At 33.1% G+C, this 19,653-nt stretch overlaps 2 protein-coding genes across 3 annotated transcripts; both read left to right on the forward strand.

Moving 5' to 3' along the window:
- Positions 1-2,861: 2,861 nt before the first annotated feature.
- LOC113175342 (olfactory receptor 10AG1-like) lies at positions 2,862-4,533 on the forward strand. Of its 2 annotated transcripts, XM_077797610.1 has the most exons (2): positions 2,862-2,879; positions 3,589-4,533. In XM_077797610.1, exons 1-2 carry the CDS (start codon positions 2,862-2,864, stop codon positions 4,531-4,533), a joined length of 963 nt encoding a protein of 320 aa, XP_077653736.1. The 2 variants fall into 2 exon arrangements, with proteins under 2 accessions (XP_077653736.1, XP_026235398.2); XM_026379613.2 differs by lacking the exon at positions 2,862-2,879 and having other exon boundaries at positions 3,556-4,533.
- An 11,465-nt stretch (positions 4,534-15,998) lies between these two features.
- On the forward strand, positions 15,999-16,928 carry LOC113175325 (olfactory receptor 5W2-like). Its single transcript, XM_026379597.2, has one exon. It carries the CDS (start codon positions 16,002-16,004, stop codon positions 16,926-16,928), a length of 927 nt encoding a protein of 308 aa, XP_026235382.2. The 5' UTR covers positions 15,999-16,001.
- The last annotated feature ends 2,725 nt before the right edge of the window (positions 16,929-19,653 follow it).

The following is a 19,653-nucleotide window of genomic DNA, read 5'->3' on the forward strand; positions in this document are numbered from 1 at the left end:
TGTGTTTTATAATTAATTGTCTAAATGAGTTTCTTTTTCCAGGTGTTACAGATATCTACTCCATTATTTTATAACCTTTACATGAGAGAAGCCACCTTTAACCTAAGCTGGTCCTTGACTGTGAACTTCATGCAGTCACTACTGCATTTTTGCATTTTTTTGACAATCAAAATAAAATAAAACTCAATAGAGTTTCTTAGTTGGTCTCATGGCAGTTCAGTTGGAAATTTTATATGTGTGGCTTCAATTGTGACTAAATTTTATATGAAGAATTGTATCAAGAAATTCTGCATGCCTTTTCCAGTCTGTCCACCTGGAAAGAATAGGTTATAGCTCTTATTCATTACTTTCCTCAGAGTTCACCATCCATAATATGATCCATAATATGGGGCATGTTGTGACCTGCCTGGTCAGGGTGTATGAGCAAATGGAAAAATCAAGTTAAAGATGATATAACTGCCTGCAGAGACCACAAATTTCTCATATCAATTTTCAATGATAGAAAGATAAAATTTCTAATTTAAGACATTTCAAATTTGCTTTTTTTTTTTTTTTTAATAAGCAGGGTCTTGTTGAGTTGCTCAGCACTTCCCCATTGCTAAGGCTGGCTTTGAACTCACAATCTTCTTGCCTCAGCCTCCTGAGCCTCTGGGATAACAGGCATGCACCACTGTACTTGGTAGATTTGCATCTTTGTAAGAACATTTCAGTTTATATCTTAAATAATATTCAATTGTAACATTCTGTTGTTTTCAAGACTCATATTTCTTAATGATCATGAAATATAGAAAGCCTGATAATTTAAAAAGAGTTAGTGTTGACAAGTTTTTGGTTATTGCACAAACACTTTTGATTGGCAGCAGAATGGTTAAGGTCAATTAGAAGGCTCCTTGGAAAAGGAACTGATCCCTAGAGCTGAGACTATTTACTACTTAATGAGAATTTTTACTTCTGAGAATGACTATATCTGAAAAGGCAGTAAGCCTCTTTTCAAATAAAATAAATTATCCAACATGTAAAATAATCTTCTTTTTCATTTTCCCTTATATTTTACTCAGTCAAGAAAGGTAAGCATCATGTTTGACATTGAACAAACAGGTAAAATCCCATACTCTTGTCTAAAATAAATTTATTTTTGCAGGTATCTGTATGTTAGAATTAGCAAAGAGCACTTGTAGAAAATTTTGAAAAATGTACTTTTTATTTCACAACACTAATTCAGATGGGCTTTGTACTTTTCTGGCTTTGATAATTGTAAGATCAAATAAGATCAAAATGTAAAAGTGTGTTTTAAACTAATGAGGCCATATCTTTAAAACTATTGTCATTTTAAATGTTAAAACTTAAGTGATTCCTATGTGGTATGTATTTAAATATTTTATATGTAATGTCTGGGAATATTGTCAAAAAGGTCAATTTTATGTACCTAATAAACAAGCTAGGACATAAATATTGTTGAAACAGGTTGCGTTTTATCCTGCCACTATCAAAGGGGTTCCTTGAGCATTTTGATCATTATCCTAGTAACTCTAGATTGAATTAATTTGAAATGATTAAGTAAATAAAATATGACCTAAATGTTCCAAGGCAGAAGAGTGAAACTCTTCTTGTGTAGTCTTAACCTGAAATCAGACCCCAGAAATGTCAGTGTTAGGTGAGGTACAGATAATTATCTAAAAATTTTGCTATAGCCCTTCTCATTTTGTGTCTGCATCTATTTCTCATTTCCCCCTTTTTTTTTAATTTGTAACTGATGCCCAACATTGTACATACTTATGCAAATCTTCAACACGTCTTTTCCTGGGAAATATTAAAATGAGAGTAAACCTCTCTCAAACATTTATCATTCCTTTAAAACCTTCAAAGTCTCTTTAGAGTAAAAATTCAATGGTGTTATCTATTGTCACTCTCCACCATGACCAACCTCACCCCATACCTCCTAGTCCCCAATGCCCCAAGCCTCTGTGAACCACATTCTACTCTTGCCTCTGTGAGATTAAATTAAGGCAATTTTATAATCTCTTTAATATTTTGTCCAAAATATTATAAATAATAAAATAAATTCTCATTAGCTTTCATTTTTTCAGTTATAGAAAATCCTTGGGATGCCCAAATTTTGTGTACAACATAGCTACTTCCTCACTTCTGTTGAAATGAGGTCACTGTACAGACTGACCAGACTTAGCACATGGTTAGAGGTTTGAATACACTTTGAAATAAGTTACTCCTTTTCATCTTCAAGTTTACTGAACACATTATGTGTTAAGTAAATGCTATCTAATACACACCAAATAAGTGAGATGAAATGTTACCTTTGTAAGAGTGAATGAAATTAAATAATTCCTGTATACCTTCACTCCCATCTCCACCACGTGGACATGAACAAGGACACACAAGTAAGACATGATTAATATGCTGCTGGGCATCTGGTTTTATATTTTGCTACAAGTCAGTCTTGTAGTTTTATATGAGTCTAATAAAATAACTGAGTGGAATATCTTGTAATTCATACAGTAAGTAAGTGAATCAAATTTTGTGAAGCAAATATACAATGCAGTATACATGAAATACGTAGACAATACCAAGAAACTTGTAATTTAGGTCTAGAAATAAGGACATAATATAACAAAGACAAATGATCATACTCCCTTATAATCATGGTCATGAATGCACTCACATATAGGTGTAAGGGAAAATGTTTAATGGAGCAGACGAGATCAGCACCAAATAACACAGTGTAGACTTAATGATTTACTATTATCTCAGGAATAAGATGAGGTTGATGCCTTTTCCATAAATAATTGCGTAAATTGAAGTATATATACATTGTAGTTAGATTGCTTTCTGGACCATAGATGTATATGTTCTTAATTTTATCTGTTAAGTTTTCCCAGAGAGGAAGAACACTTAGGATTTCCTTTTCTCAACACTATGAAACTGAATAATATGTATAAATTACAATTTCATAGATCTTACATGGAAATACAAATTCATTATCCAAAAGTAAATACTATAACAAAGTATCTGATTATCAATATATTATTATTTCTAATAATAAATTTACCAAAATATACAGAAAATCAAAGAAGATCACAACTTGGGAAATACCAGAAAAAAACTATAACTCATATGAACAATCTACATTCATATAAGAAAATTATTTAGATATAATTAAAAATATTTACTTGAAGAATAAAGTATACTTTTGAATTGATGATAGTAGAAAATAGATATGATAATATAGATATGAGAATAGATATCAGAATTTATGACAAAATATTGCAACTTAAAGAAATGAATCATTGGTATCATTTTTGTACATTTAGATTCTAAGATTCTGGATATTCAACCAAAATTAATAATACCATTATTATTAAAAAAACTCTTACATAAAAAGTCTAAATTTTTTCATATGGGTGCATTTATAATAAAAATATGCAGAATTATAATCATAGAGTACCAGGAAGGGAGAGTTTTTGTTCTGTGGAACAGGGATATCAGAATATTAACAATCATTGGATTATACTCAAGAACACAAAAGCCCAAAAACGTGAAATGACTTGTACTTTGGTTAAATCTTTCCCACAGATGAAGCATGAGGAGATAGAAGCAGATGACAATGTCTCCACTGTGGTGCAGTTTGTTCTGCTGGGATTTTCTGAATTTCCAAACCTCCAAGGCCTTCTAACTGTGGTGTTCTCCATCATTTACATGGTTATCCTCATTGGGAACAGTCTCATAGTCATAATAACCAGGCTGGACCCTGCACTGCACAAACCCATGTATTTTTTTCTGTCACATTTTTCTATGCTGGAAATCTGTTATGTTTCAGTCATACTCCCCAGGTATCTGGTCAGTCTTTGGACTTGTGATAGGAGCATCTCCCTACTGAGCTGTGCTGCCCAAATGTGCATCTTCCTTGCACTGGGAACTGCAGAATGTTTCCTCCTGGCTGTGATGGCCTATGACCGCTATCTGGCCATCTGCAACCCTCTGCACTATCCTCTCGTCATGAACCCAAGGAAGTGCCATTTTCTGGCCGCTGGCTCCTGGCTCGGGGGAATAACAGTCCAGATAGGGCAAACATGCTGGATATTCTCACTGCATTTCTGTCATTCTAACCAAATCAATCACTTCTTTTGTGACCTACCCAATATTCTTAAGCTAGCCTGTGGTGACACTTCAGTGCATGAGGTGTCTGTCCATGTAGTAGTGATATTGGTTGCTACAGTACCTTTTATATTGATTCTTGTCTCTTATATCAAGATCATTGCCACTATTCTGAGGTTGCCTACAGCCCAAGGACGTGCTAAGGCATTCTCCACTTGCTCCTCCCACCTGCTGGTTGTAGTTTTATTTTTTGGATCTGGTTCCATTACCTATTTCAGTCCAAAATCCAACCATTCTGCAGGAACTAACAAACTGCTCTCTCTTTTCTACACCATAGTGACTCCCATGTTCAATCCTGTGATATACAGCCTCAGGAATCAGGATGTGATTGCTGCACTCAAAAGATTATTTCTTAAAACATAGTTTTCTGAGATTACTTGAGGTTGTTTTATCTTATTGTCACAGTTATCAGAGAAATATTTCAACTCTCTGAGTTCTCCTTTTGAGAGGATAATGATGCTTCAAGTTTGTGATGTATTTTTGTTATGCTGAAATTTTAGCTTGAAATTTACTCTGCACACAAATATAATTGACAGGATCATCTATCTTCAATTATCCTCACCTAGAGAAAATATTTTCTCCTATATAAAGTTTTAATTTGCATCACAGTTACCCTATAAATATATATGCAGAATTAAAAATGCATGCATGTCTTATAGTTAAATGTAATGGAAAATTAAATAGTTCTAAATGTCCATACCTATGTATGCTGACAATTGTCTTTGGTCGTGGAGCATGTAGAATAGTAGCTACCAATTCCTGTTGATAATGAATGCTTTTCATGAAATGATTAAATAAGTGAATTGATAAGTGAATGTTACTTTGGTTTGCTATAGTGTTCTAGGGGAAAACACACACACACACAACACACACACACACACACACATACACACACACACACACACACATATATATATATATATATATATACATACACATATACATATATATTGGCATCGTAAACAATGGTATGATTATGTGCAAATGTGGAATAAATACTTCCTGTATCATAGCCTTCCAAAAGCTTATGTGCATTTACATCTCTTCTTAGTAACTCTGAGAGAGTTTCTGATATAATACAATTTCCTTTGTCAAATGGTTTTATATTTTCATATATTTCTTCACATTTGATATAATTTCTCCAAAATAATTTTCTTTAGATTTTTTTTTTTGTTTTTCTCTTTTCCACTCTCCAAATCCACTCCTATACCTTTGCATATTTTGTAAAGAATGCACTTTCATGAAAATGCAAAGGAAATGTTGGAAGCTATTTTTAGGATTTTGTGAAGTCCACATGGTTGCATTTCATCACTTTATCTAATCTTTCATACTTTTAAACAATTCTAAATTGTTTATGAACTATTTGAACTGATATTATAAAGTTTCCATCAATAGCACCATAAATGTTCATCTACCCAATACCTGATTCTCAAACAATCAGCTCCTTTAATTGAATTTTCTTTAATGTTGTTTCACTTAACTGAAAATTATTCTATTCTATAACTTTTGTATAGTTGTAAACATGTATAAAAGTAGTGTTACCTCCTGTACTCTACATAGTTATATTTCTCTTTCATTGATTCTTATGCACTTGTAAATATCTGACATGATTTTTTTACATATTGTTGTTTACTGTGTTGATGTAAATATGTGTACATATATCACTTGCCAATTAATGTTTTATAGTAAAACAAGAATTTGGCACTTGGTTCATGAGAATGACCTTGTTGATATGTCTGTAATGATAAAGATGAAGATTATTATGGTCATTTTTCAAAATTTAGTGAATCAGGATTAATAATGTCATGGATACACAGTTTTCCTAGGAGTTCAGAAAACTGAATTTTATTCTTCATTTTTGTGAGGAAGTGTTGACTCATTAAATTTCATGTAGTATGTTTTCCATAACATTTATAATGTATTCTTTCTTAACTCCCAAGACTACTATAAGGTACAAATATCTACCTGTAATGGAAGTAGCAAAAAAAATATTCAAAAAACTTTATTAAAATTGTTGCCTCTATTTTGATAAAATCTTGACAAAATTCTTGGAATAATTATTAGCTATGTTGTATTTTATATTTGAATTCATTGAGATAATCATTCAAAATAAAGAGATGTTACACATTATCAGTTACTCAGAATAATAAGCCTGCTCATTCACAACAATTAGAGTAATTACCTATTTTTCACTATTGCTATGAGTTTAACATTGCAATATGTTCTATGCCCCTGGTAAGATACTATTTGAAATCAATATGTAAAACCCATCAATTAACATCAGATTAGGTCTCAAGTTCAGAGAAACTTAAATAGCAATACCACAGGTGTAGTTTTGTCCAGTGCATCAGAGATCAAATGAAGACCCTAAATAAATAGTTCATCCTTTTCACTGGGATATTGTGATAAGAAAAGTGTCCCCAGAGATGCTCATATCTTATATCTTATGACCTCTGAAAATACATTTTATGACAAGTGGCCTTTGCACAGATGATGAAGTTTTAAATCTTAAGATAGAGAAAACATTCAGACTCAATCTAATCTCATGAGCTTTTAAAAAGCAAAGAAAAAGCATGAAGAGTTATCAAGAAAAAGAAAGAAGCAAAACAAAATAAATAGAATGCATATACATTATAAGTAACAAGATGTATATATATATATATATATTAATAATAATTTGTTTATTTGTGAAATAAACTTAGTTTTAGAGACTATCAATGTTATTAAAAGACCTACTAAGTCCCAAGATCTTCCAGGTGTATTGGTGAGTCAGACAACCAGAAGGGCAAAGGGTTTAGTTCCACTGTCAATCCAATGTCCTCAGAACAGAAAGAGCAGATGGATAAGTTCCACTCAAGGGTGAATAGGCCAGAAACCCAGGAGAAGCTTACACCTCATTCAAATCTGCAAACTCTGGTTGTAGTTTGCAGAGAGAAATTTTGCTATATGCCATCTTCAACTGACTGGAAATGGCTTTCCCACATTAGGGAGAATAATGTGCCTTGATCAACAGAACATTATAATGCTAATATCATCCAAAAACATCCTCAAGGAAAAATATCTCAATATTTTACCAAACATCTGGGCACCCAATAGCCAATTTCCAATTTAACATATAAAATTAAACTTTACAGTAAACAATTAGGTATAGCATCATTGTGTGTGAATGTCGATATGTAACCAGATTCTTTGTGTCCTTTTAATCAGTGAGCTGGGAAGCCTATTCAATGAGCTGCTTATACTGGATATTATATTTTTCAATGCCATGTGATTATTTTCCATGAATTCCAATTCCTTTGTGAATTTCATTATCCTTTTATCATCATTTCTCTATTTTTAAATCATTTCTTGAAGATATTATTTTGGGTTGTTTAAAGCCCTTAATTGTGGAAACTTGTATTTGTTCTTAGCAAATTTCCTCTTGTTTATTGATCATAAGGAGTTTCCTATTTTTATAGTGAGAAATTTAATTAATTTATTATTTGTAATGTAGTTTTAGAAGTTCTTTTCAGTTCTGGGTACAATTAAGTGTTAGAACACTTACATAGCAGGTATAAGACCCAAGATTTGATCTTCAGTACCACAAAGAAGAAAGGAAAAAAGACAAAGATTCTAAGATTTGATACATAGAGGAAACATAAGTCAACTGACATATATGACATTATATAAACTAACATTATATGAAAAATATGAGCTTATAAAAATATTGGAATTCCACCAATGACACTTAGCACCTAAATCTTATTGTTTTAGTACAACTATGAATACAATTTGTATTCAAGCGATTCCATTGATGACCTGCCTACCTTAACTGTTGTGGCTTTGCTATCATATCAGGATCTTTGGCATAAGATGCTTCTCTCTGACTGGTCCCCTTCTCACAAAGCTCCTGTTGATGCCAAATACTATAGAAACCTCTAATTGGTTCACCCCTTAAGGACTACAAAATACATAACATCTTCACTATAGGGGATTATAAGTAACTTTATTGAGCTTTCATAAGATACCTGACACAATTTAAATACAATAGACACATTTTAAAATATTTGATTATTTTCAAACAGTCTCAGCAATCAAGAAAGCCTTTTGCAGAATTCCAAATTTTATTAAAAACACCACCAATAATAACAAAAGTAAAAAGTAACCATTCAAGCTATCATGAACAACAAATGTATTACTGTCCCCAATATGCTTTTAGAGAAGAATCACAATGATATAAATCCCATTGTCTATTACCTAGGTGTCAGTTGAAAGAGTACATGCTTACAATTCAATTATTAGCATTCTTATAAAATGCATGTAAAAGCCCGAGTTTTAATTGTGAATCAATTCACCTGGGCAATCAGAAAGTAGTTCTTACCTGGACAAGTTGTTTCTGTAACCATGGGGCTGGCCTGAATGCTACAAAAATTCAAATTTTATGTATCTGAGAGCAAAAACCACCAAATTGTGTCCCCAATAGGTGGGGAAAATGTATTTATCACTTTTTCTTGTTTTTGCAATGTAATCAATTTTGTGTCACTCTGTGGCATAGCTTCTGTAGGTGTCTAAAATATCTTTTGAGACAATGAGATGGCTGAGTGGTGGAGGTGATGGGCTGCTAAAATACTTTTTGCTTAAATTCATTTTTTTCCTTTTTTTACAGATGAAAGAACAAATGCACGATTGCCTACTTAGTAGTTTGAATTAATTTATTTTCTTACCAATGATATTCTTGTTATGGTATTGAGGAGATTTTATTGAATCTCAGTATTTTGATTGATCATTTTCTTAAATCCATTTAAATATACAGACCCACAGTTTACTCCCATCCTTTACCTTCACTCACCTGCCTTTTATCTTCCCTTTTACATTTCTCTAAAAGGAATTATTAGATTATTAAAATAAATGATCTATGTAAGTTTAAAGGCTACAAATCTGTTTCCAGTGATCCATTCTCACACCTGATATTTATTGATGTCTATTTTTCTCATTTTTTTTTCTTTGTGTGTTTGGTGATGGATACTCATTATGTTGCCCAGTCTAGTCTCAAACCCAAGGGTTCAACGATCCTTCTGCCTTAGCAATACCACATTGCTGCTGCCACCACACTTGGATTCCTCATTAGTTTTAATTCTAATTAATAGACATTTTAAAACACAATTAGCTAGAGTATGTTTAATTATACCACTACATTCATAGTTTTAAAAGCTGCAGCATATTACTATATATTGAATTAATTATGAAAAGAATAGAAAACTGTTCTATAATTAGTGTTCTAATTCACACAATTTATTTCCTATTTACATATATATGTATATATAATTTGTTTTATCCATACATTAATTTATATTTCCTTCAAATCTCTCTGCCAGCTCTTGCATCATATTGAAGTAAAAGTGTAAGCTAAATTATACACTAATCCCTGCACACAGGAAACCAAAACATCCAATGGTAAACATTGTTACTAATCAGAAAAATAAAATAAACATGCCACCATGAAATTTTAACTACTAAATTTTTGTATATCTTTTAGAATTTCTGTTTGACAGAAGTTAGGGCATGGTATCTTATTTGATTATTTGTATTTTTGTTTTTATAAAATAACTTTATAAATGTATTAAATTATTTTTCTCTTTCCATCAATATAACACTTCAGCATATTAGAATTATCATAAAAGGAAAGCAATAAAGAGGTTTGATGCAGTCTGGCTGGGCACAGTACAACCAAGCCTCCACACAGCCTTGTAGGTTCAAAACAGAGCTTGAAATTGACAGGTGAAAACTAGGCCTTGGTCACTGAATTTATTCTACTGGGTTTTCTAACTTGCCCTGAACTGCAGATTGTTCTATTTCTTGTATTTCTTATATTATTGGTATGGATTGATGCTGTCAATCAGGAGTGATCCATACCTTAAAAGCTGGTATTTTTTCCTAAGTAACTTACCCTTTTTGTTATTCCTCAGTCTTTGTGCCCAAAATGCTGATCAATTTCCTTTCAAAGACCAAATCTATTTCCTACTATGGGTGTGCCCTGCAGTTTTATTTTTCTGTACTTTTGCAAATATTGAATCCTTTATCTTAGCTGCCATGGCATATGACTGCTATGTTGTCATCTGCAACCCTTTACTCTACACATGCATGATGTCATGGGGCATCTGCATCTGCCATCTGGCCGATCATCTTGTCCTACTCATGTTGGAGGCAACATGAGTTCCCTGGTTCACACATCCTTTGCCTTTATTCTGAAGTACTGTGACAAAAAAAAAAAATTGTCATTAACCACTTTTTTTTTTTTACCTCCCTCCCCTGCTTAAGCTCTCCTGCACAGACACATCTGTTAATGAGTGGCTCCTCTCCACATATGGCAGCTCAGTGGAAATTATCTGCTTCTTCATCCTCATCACCTCCTACTTTTTCACCCTTTACTCAGTCTTAAAGATCCGATCTGTTGGTGGGAGGAAGAAAACCTTCTCTACCTGTGCCTGTCACCTGACCCTGATAAAATTATTTGTGTTCTACACCATTATCATCAAAGTGCTGAATCTACTGGTTCCTAGTTTGAGGAATAATGATATAAGAGATGCAGCTAAGAAATTTTTAAAATCAAAGATAGTTTCTTTGTGAGGTATATGTTTCAAGACTAAGCCAAGTTTTCAAGTAAAAATTCTTATTAGGAATTTACAACAACCCTACCAGGAAAGACAAAATGTCTGATTAACCTGTTACTCTCCTTCTATAAATGTGCTATCAAGTACTGTTTTATTTACTGACTTCGGTAGATATGTGCACAACAAAAAATGGAAAAGAGATCACACATATGTTTCTTATCTAAAAATGTTGAAAGTTACAAATAAAATAATTTAAAATGAGAACTTTAACATATGTTAAGATAACCTTTAGAGGAGCATCTCTTCTGCTCTTCCTCATGTTGACTGTGGTCACCCTGTGGTTCTCAGTTAGCAGTCCATCTAGGCTACTGCCTCATAACTGACATCCTGGTGGTAATGACTTGAGACTTTATCAAACACCTTTTAGTTGGTGGTGGTGCTGGGATTGGATCCAGGGTCTCACAGATTCTAGGCAAATGTTCTACCACTGAGCTTCTCCTCCATTTGGATGTAGCTTGTTTTAAATTCAGTAAAATGCATTTTATAATTCCAAGTTATAAGTGAACATTGAAAAGTTTTAAAATTGCTTTTATGGAATAAACTGTTAAATTATTATTAGCTTGGGCTTTATGTTAAAAGGAGTTATATCATGTTGCCTACATGAATAAATTCTTCATAAAAAGTGTGAATGGTGTTCAGGTGTGATGTATAGGACATCTCCTTCACAAGGGTAGATTACTAAGTGAGAGAACCAGCTTTCCTTGACTTGCATGCCTTTTGGTATCTGGCTACTCAATAGCATTTTTAGCAAGTTATTTAATAATTCTCTCTTTCATTTAAAATACATGCAAAATAGTGATCATTAATCTTTACATGGTTCACTGAATAAACAGTTAATTGCTGTGAATATTATCTGGGTAACTTTAAGCACTTAATAATTGTTTCAACATATCTCCCTCTAATTTAAATGCATGCATACCACAGGAATTCCACCTTTATGTATATCTATAAAGCACCAAATGACAAGGCAATTAATAAATAGAAGTAAGACCAGTTGAAGGGGGATAGGGACAGCCAGAAGGACAGGGAAAGAAGCCTTGGGGATTGAAATGGAACAAATTATATTTCTTGCATGTAAGTTTATATCAAAATGAACCCCATAATTATGTATTACTGTAATGCACTGATAAAATCATTAAAATATTTCTCTCTGAATATATTCTATCCACACCACTTCAGTTATCTTTTGCTGTGTAACCACTAACCTGGAATATATTTAGGATAACCATGAGAGGGGCAGCTTTTATGCTCTTCCTCATGTTAACTGTGGTCACCCTGTGGTGTTCAACTGACAGTCTAGGCTACTCCCTCATAACTGACACCATGGTGATTGTGGATAGAAAAAACACCCTCATCTCATTCTCTTTCCCTCCCCCTGTAGTCTCAGAGCAGGTCATGTGGTGTACACTGATGTCAGCAGTTAATGGCTGAGAGATCTAATTTGTTAAAGGATATAACTGGCGTGACATAGAGTTATCTGTTCCATTTTTGTTGGTCGAGTCAATAAAAAGACAGTGAAATGCCAAAGGATGAATAAAAAGCCACATGTCTCTAAAAGCAATGTGTCCAAAGTGTATAGCCATCTTAAATATGACAACATGGTCATTGACCCATGTAGAATTCTGAAAGTTCTCATTTTAAATTGTTTGATTTTTAACTTTCAACATTTTTAGTCAAGGAACTTATGTGTGATCTTTTTTCCATTTCTTTATGGAACACATATCTACTGAAGCCAGTGAATAAAACAGTACTTGAATAGCACATATATAGAAGGAGAGTAACAGGTCAGTCAGACATTGTGAATGCAGGGTGACTTCTGGAACATTTTGAAGTAGCCCAATTTAATTAGATACCACAGTGGTAGACCAAGATTCAAGGTATGTAGAGAAGTTTATTATTTTTTTTTCTGGGAGGGTTCTTGCAAAATATCAAGGTCAAACTATCAGTAAATCTTAATTTTGTGAAGAATGAATATGGATATCAGCAAGGTAAATTATTTGTAGAAAAATGCAGAACTCTGCTATATTTCAACAAATCATTATTGATCCATAATTCTTAAAGGAATTATTTTTACATGTATGTATACTGCTAGTATAAAAAAAACCCTGCAAATGCAATGTGCTTCTACTCTTTTACACTATAGTCCATTATCAACACACTAAAATAGTTAATAGTAAATACTTGGTAAACAAATACCTTTACAAATTATTTTATTAGGGACTGTAGTGAATAAAACTTTATTATTAATTGAATAAATAAAGCTTAATTTAAAATGAAAATACTGTTTTAATCATCTTTTTCACTGCTGAGACTTACAGCCCTGACAAGAACAATTTTAGAGGAGGAAAAGTGTATTTGAGGGCTCAGGGTTTCAGAAGTCTCAGTCCATAGAAGGGTGTGTCCATTCTTTGGAGCTCACGTGAGGCAGAACATCATGGAGAAGGAGTATGGCAGAGGGAAGCTGTTCACATGATGATCAGAGCACAGAGAAAGAGAATCCACTGGTTAGATATAAAATGTGTACCTTAAACAGAGCCCCCAAAGCCCACTTCCTCTAGCCATATTCTACCTGCCTTCAGTTACCACTCAGAATCCCACCAGAGGATTAATTAACTGATTACTCAATAATTTATCCTATAAACTTTCTTGTAATGTCTCACATAAGAGCTTTTGGGAGACACTTTACATCCAAACCATAACAGGTAATGAAAGTAGAGAATGTGAATTATTCATACAATCAGAGAAATGTGGATAGATGGCATGTAGATGGGAAATGGGATTATGACAATACTGGGTAAAAGTGACCCTTAAAGCTTCCATGAAAATGAATGTTTACACCATTACTCAGAATATCTTGAAATTGGTGAAAGGGCAAATAAAATGTACTATACACATAAAAGAAAAATTATTTAGCTATGAAAGGGAAGGAAATTCTGTTACTTGCTATGCAAAGGATAGATTTCAAAAACTGGTAAAACAAGTGAAAAAGCAGCACAAAAGGCCACATATTGTGTAGTTCTCCTTATAGTTGACATCCAGATTAGGAGAACACATGGGTTTAAAAAGTAGATAGAGGCTGCCAGGGACTGAGGGGAGGGGCTAGTGGAGTGACCACTAATGGGCCTGAATTTCCTGCAGAAGGGATGAAAAATGTCCTGCAAATGTAAGGTAAAGAGTGCATAGCCTTCCAAACATAGTCAAATCCACAAATGTGCTTACTTTAAAGTGTAAAATGTATAGTATATGAATTATATATCAATAAAATGCAATTAGATGGTGAAGGATAGAGCTGGAAAAAAATGAAAGAAAAGATGAACAACAGAAAGAAAGTGGAAATGATTAAATTAGGGCCTATTAGTTTTATTGATTCAACTTCATCAGGAAAAGGAAGATGCAGATTATATTTTATAATGTAAAATAGGCACATATTCTATATATTCTATAGGACAAATTAGTTTGCAGTTTTCATTCTGACATATGTCACTCAGTGACTATTTTCAAGATTTCAGTTCAACATGTACTTAAGATGTTCATGTATTCACAGGGGAAAACACAGGACCAGAAATGTAATCACATGGTTGCATTATTTCAAAACCTTAGGGAAGTAGCTTCAGAGAGTTGGAGTCCCAAATGCTGCCTGTTATAATACAATGGTATCTTCTCAGTGCTCAGTTACCAAAGAACAGCTAACCTCAGGTAAGCTCCTAAGTTTCCAAATTTAAAACTATAAGGTTAAAAAATTACTGTTTTGGAACAAAAGGGGGGGCGGAGTTTTGTAAATGAATCAAGCTATGATTTCTTATTTTGTAATTTCATAAATTCTGAAGTCTAATGATAAAAAAATATAGTCTTCTAAGAACTGGAAAACTGAGTGAACTTGAACTTGATATCATTCACAAAGTAATATTATATTTATATCTAGGATCATAAGCAAGCCTTTACTTATTTTATCATTGTGTCAGTATATACAGGAACATAAGGTTTTTTATACTTTGATCATTTAATCAATTCATCATAAAGGCACTTCAGTAATAAGAAAGCATATACATAAAAATATATATATCCATTATCCACTGTCCACATGTACTAGCACAATTAAGAATCTGCACACATGTACAAAAATTACATATTCATAAATACAAATACACTTAAAGAAAAGAATCCTATATATGTAGAACTATTAATTGTCCCTCATCCTATTTTCATTTTTAAATAAATATTTCCTTCTAAAAACCTGATAGAATGCAAGTTTATGTGTTAAATATGAGAGTTCCATAATTTCTGTCTGAACATTATTTTTTCAATAATTAGGAGGTCTTCCCTTTGTCCGAAGATTATATTTACAAATTGGCACTGAATCTTATGTCAATCTAATACATTTCTTGGGAAGAAGAAAAAAATATTTTTATATTGTGTCTTAAATACAAAAGAGCACATAGACCAAGCATAGTACTCATTGTTTCTAAAACTCACACAGTGGTCTTTAAATCCAATCACTGCTTTTGACTAGCAAAAATTGTAACTTTTTTATATCTAGGAAAATGTTTATAAACAGCAAATATTTAATATTTGTATCACTGCCTAAACTGTCTAAGAAATTTGACTGTGTTTATTAAATATTATTTTAAAAAATTATGGAAATTTTAGTATATCAAATTTTTTTCATAAAAAGGGAAGGTAAGATCCAGAGATATTAAAGATATAGAAAGTCATGTACTCATTAATCACAAAATTTCTCTCCTGCTATATAGTCACGTCTTATTTCAAGAGCATAAAATGTCTTTTTGTAGAGTAGAACACATGACTTGATATTTTTCTTAGAATAAAAAATTACAGGGCTGGGGTTGTGGCTTAGTGGTAGAGTGCTTGCCTAATGCATGTGAGGCACTTGGTTCGATCTTCAGCATCACATTAAAAAATAAATAAATAAAATGAAGGCACATGTACATCTACAACTAAAAAAAGTTACAAACACAAATAAAATAAAGATCCATGAACAATCAAAAAATTTTTAAAAGGTCACAATGTCTTTTTATAGAGTAGAACACATGACTTGATTTTATTTAAGATAAAAAATTACAGATATAAAATGTGCTATGTCTTATTTAAATTCTGGTACAAAAAAGAGGAATCAAATATGTATTTATTATGTTTCAAACATTTAGACAGGAGAGGAGAAGAATGGACAAGAAAAATTGTTCATCCTTGAATGACTTCATTTTCTTGGGAATTACTAGTAATGCTGACCTCAAAGTGGTACTTTTCATCATGTTTCTCGTGGTTTACCTCATTAATCTTCTGGCAAACCTTGGGATGATCTTCTTAATCAGAGTGGATCCCCAGCTTCACACTCCAATGTACTTTTTCCTCAGCCACCTCTCTTTCTGTGACCTCTGCTATTCCACAGCAGTTGGACCCAAGATGCTGGTTGACATATTCACCAAGAACAAATCAATTTCTTTCCTGGGCTGTGCTCTGCAGTTCTTGACCTTCTGTAGCTTTGCAGATTCTGAGTGTCTGCTGCTGGCAGTGATGGCCTTTGATAGGTATAAGGCCATCAGCAACCCCCTGCACTATGCAGTAGAAATGTCCACTAAGGTGTGTTCACTGTTCATGGCTGGAGTTTACCTCACAAGCCTAGCAGATGCTTTGATACACACGACTTTAACATTCCGCTTATGTTTCTGTGGGTCTAATGAGATTAATCATTTCTTCTGTGACTTACCTCCACTTTTTCTCCTTTCTTGTTCTGACATACAAATCAATGAGCTAGTATTATTTGCTATTTTTGGATTCATAGAACTGAGTACCATTTCTGGAGTCCTTGTCTCTTATGGCTACATCATCTCATCTGTCTTAAAGATCCGCTCTGCTGAGGGGAGGCTCAAAGCTTTCTCCACCTGCACCTCCCACCTAACTGCAGTTGCAGTTTTCCAGGGCACTATACTCTTCATGTATTTCCGGCCAAGTTCTTCCTACTCTTTAGATCAAGATAAAATGAGCTCTCTGTTCTACACGCTTGTCATTCCCATGTTGAACCCCCTGATTTATAGCCTACACAACAAGGATGTGAAAGAGGCCTTGCAAAAACTTAAAAGCAAAATGTGATTTTAAATAATTTCAATATCTATACATATGCATATTTATTTAAAATGGTTGTTTTTGCAATTGTACTTCATGATATGCAAGAAACAAAATTGCATTATATAATTTAATTTAGTTAAATGTGTATTTGTATTAAGGTATGATTGTAAAAAAAGGTTGTAGATCTTCATGTGTGGTGTTTCTTTATTTCTCTTGAATTAATGTTTCTGATCCTTTCATGTTTCAACATTTCATATGTCAAATGTTTCATTAAATTCAATTTCTTTTCAAAATTTAAAAATGTTTTTGCTAATTCACTTTTTGTACATTAAAACATTTTACATGCTGCTGCATATTCAGTAGTTTATTTACAAGTGACTCTTATATTCTATGGAAGTAGCAGACATTAATTAACTGAGCACAGAAGAAATTCCCAATGACCTCAACACAGTATATAAAAATACAGAGGATATAATCACATGGAAATATGTAAGACATTTTTCGGACTGCAGAAAAAATGTCTTCCTTTCATGGGTTTAAGGGCTCTTAGATCTAAAAAGAATTGCAATATGAATTGGAAGGGATTCTAGTTGAGGTTTTGACAATAGAGAAGTTTTGGGTTGATACCACTGAATCCAAACACACTGGCATGTAAAAAACAAGAAGAAAAGTTTTGATAAGTAACATTATATATGTGCACTGGAATTCACAATAATCAGATCCTCATCACCTCCGGGAAGTTTTTCTTTGCTTTCTTTCCAATCTCTACCCCAACCCCCTTTAATATAAAACCTCTTAAGCCATATTGCCCTTTTTCTAAAGCAATATCTCCAGTACAAGAATGTAAGCATATTTTGGTCAAGTACTGAACTTCCAACCTGTTATCCAAATCACTAGCCTCACACTGGGGCACAGAGTGGGAAAACAAAGAAAAAAATAAAATACAAGAGAACAGCATTTTGAGTGTTTACCATATATTAAGAAAGCAAAATTAACCAAGGTTATGATGTGTGAAACATACACACAGGCTATTATTTTAAGAAAGTGTATAAAATAGTTATGAATACTGAGGTAATAACTCTATAAAAAGACATGGATATTCATTTCCTCAGAAGTAAAGAGCTCACATCTGTGTGTCTTTGATAGTTGACATTTTAATTCTCTGCTCTAGTTGTCTGAGGGTTCATGTACCAAGTCATCTCTTTGAAGAAATAAAGATGTGGCCACTATTTGGAGGATTAGAGAACACATAGGATATTTATAGCTATCCATTACAACTACTGAAACTAAAATCAATGTATATCTCAGGTTTTAGAGCTGCTAGGGTGCATCATCCCTGTCTTAAATATTTAAAAATGTTGGTAAAGCCCTTAAGTGCCTCTGTTTTCTAGGTCATACGAGTACAGTCACAGTCAGGAGATGATATCATGAGAGTATCTAAAAAGGATTTTTGCTTTATTAAAAAAAAACTTAGGTGTTTCCACCTATAAAATAATTTCTGAATTAACTCCTGATGTTTTGAAATTGTGCATTCTGTATGTGGTTATATTTCTTTGTGCTTTCACCCATGCGTTGTGACCCTAAATCCCCAAATGATATTACTATCACCCTCCAGCAGTGATAAATCCATGAGTGCAGGGAACTCCACAATGTATTAGTGACCTCATCAAATAGGCCTGGAGATCACCCAGAAACCTTCTGCCATGGAAGACAGTGAAAATAGAGCTATATCTGAATTGAAAAAAGGCTCTCCCCAAACACTGAATCTCACTTTGCCTAAATGTTAGACTTCCATCCTCCAGAACCCTAAAAAATAATTTTTGTTGTTTACAAGCCAACAATTCTATGGAATTTTGTTGCAACAGTTCAAATTGAACAATAAAATGGTGAAAGCATTGTGTGAAATATGTTGAGGTTTAGGCAAAAGGGATAAATGCAGCTTCTCAATAACCTAAGGGTATAATTTTTCCATCCAACTAACTCATATCCCTCTCAGATGTTCACTTTTATTAGTATTTCAAGCTTTATATTGGCCCTTATGTTAGATAAAGTGGGTGTAAAATAAAACAAGGAAAATTAAAGCCTTATGAAAGGATGACAAAAAATCTCATACACAGGTTTGTTAGTGAGTTTCATCTCTCTGAAATCTGTGAGGTTGAAAATGGATTATTTGAAATTATTATTATTGAATTCATAACTGAAATAGAAGTTTGGTTAGATGGTCCCCATTGACTCTTGTGCTTCAGGATTCTGAAGAGCTGTGAAATGCAGCACCAAAGACGTGGATCTATTACAGACTGTCTAGCCCAATCCTTATCCTTCCCTTCTCCTCTTGATATCTCTAAAGCACCTCCTTCTTTCATGACATCAAATGATTGGTGGCAAATATTGTTGAAATAAACACAGTAATGGTTATTATGTTCACAGGGTGAATAGTAAAGTTGTTTCTTAATACTATAACACTTAAATATAATAATGCAAAAGACATGGCATAGTGGTATGTACCTAAAACACTGTCTACTTTACTCTCTTTTTACATAACAGATACTTAATCTAGATTATTTGCAATGTTCTTTCTAGGTGCTACATTCTGCCTCTATGAATTATGATTCTATTATGTGTAAATCCATTTCACTGTTTAAATATGTTTTAAAAAATAACATTACTTCATTGTTGTACAGAAGGATCAAGAACTGCATGGCACAGCTGAAGAATGGAGTTGACCAGGTCTTGGCAATTGAGCCTACTA

Source organism: Urocitellus parryii, chromosome 4 (genome assembly GCF_045843805.1).
Source record: "Urocitellus parryii isolate mUroPar1 chromosome 4, mUroPar1.hap1, whole genome shotgun sequence".
Taxonomy (NCBI): domain Eukaryota; kingdom Metazoa; phylum Chordata; class Mammalia; order Rodentia; family Sciuridae; genus Urocitellus; species Urocitellus parryii.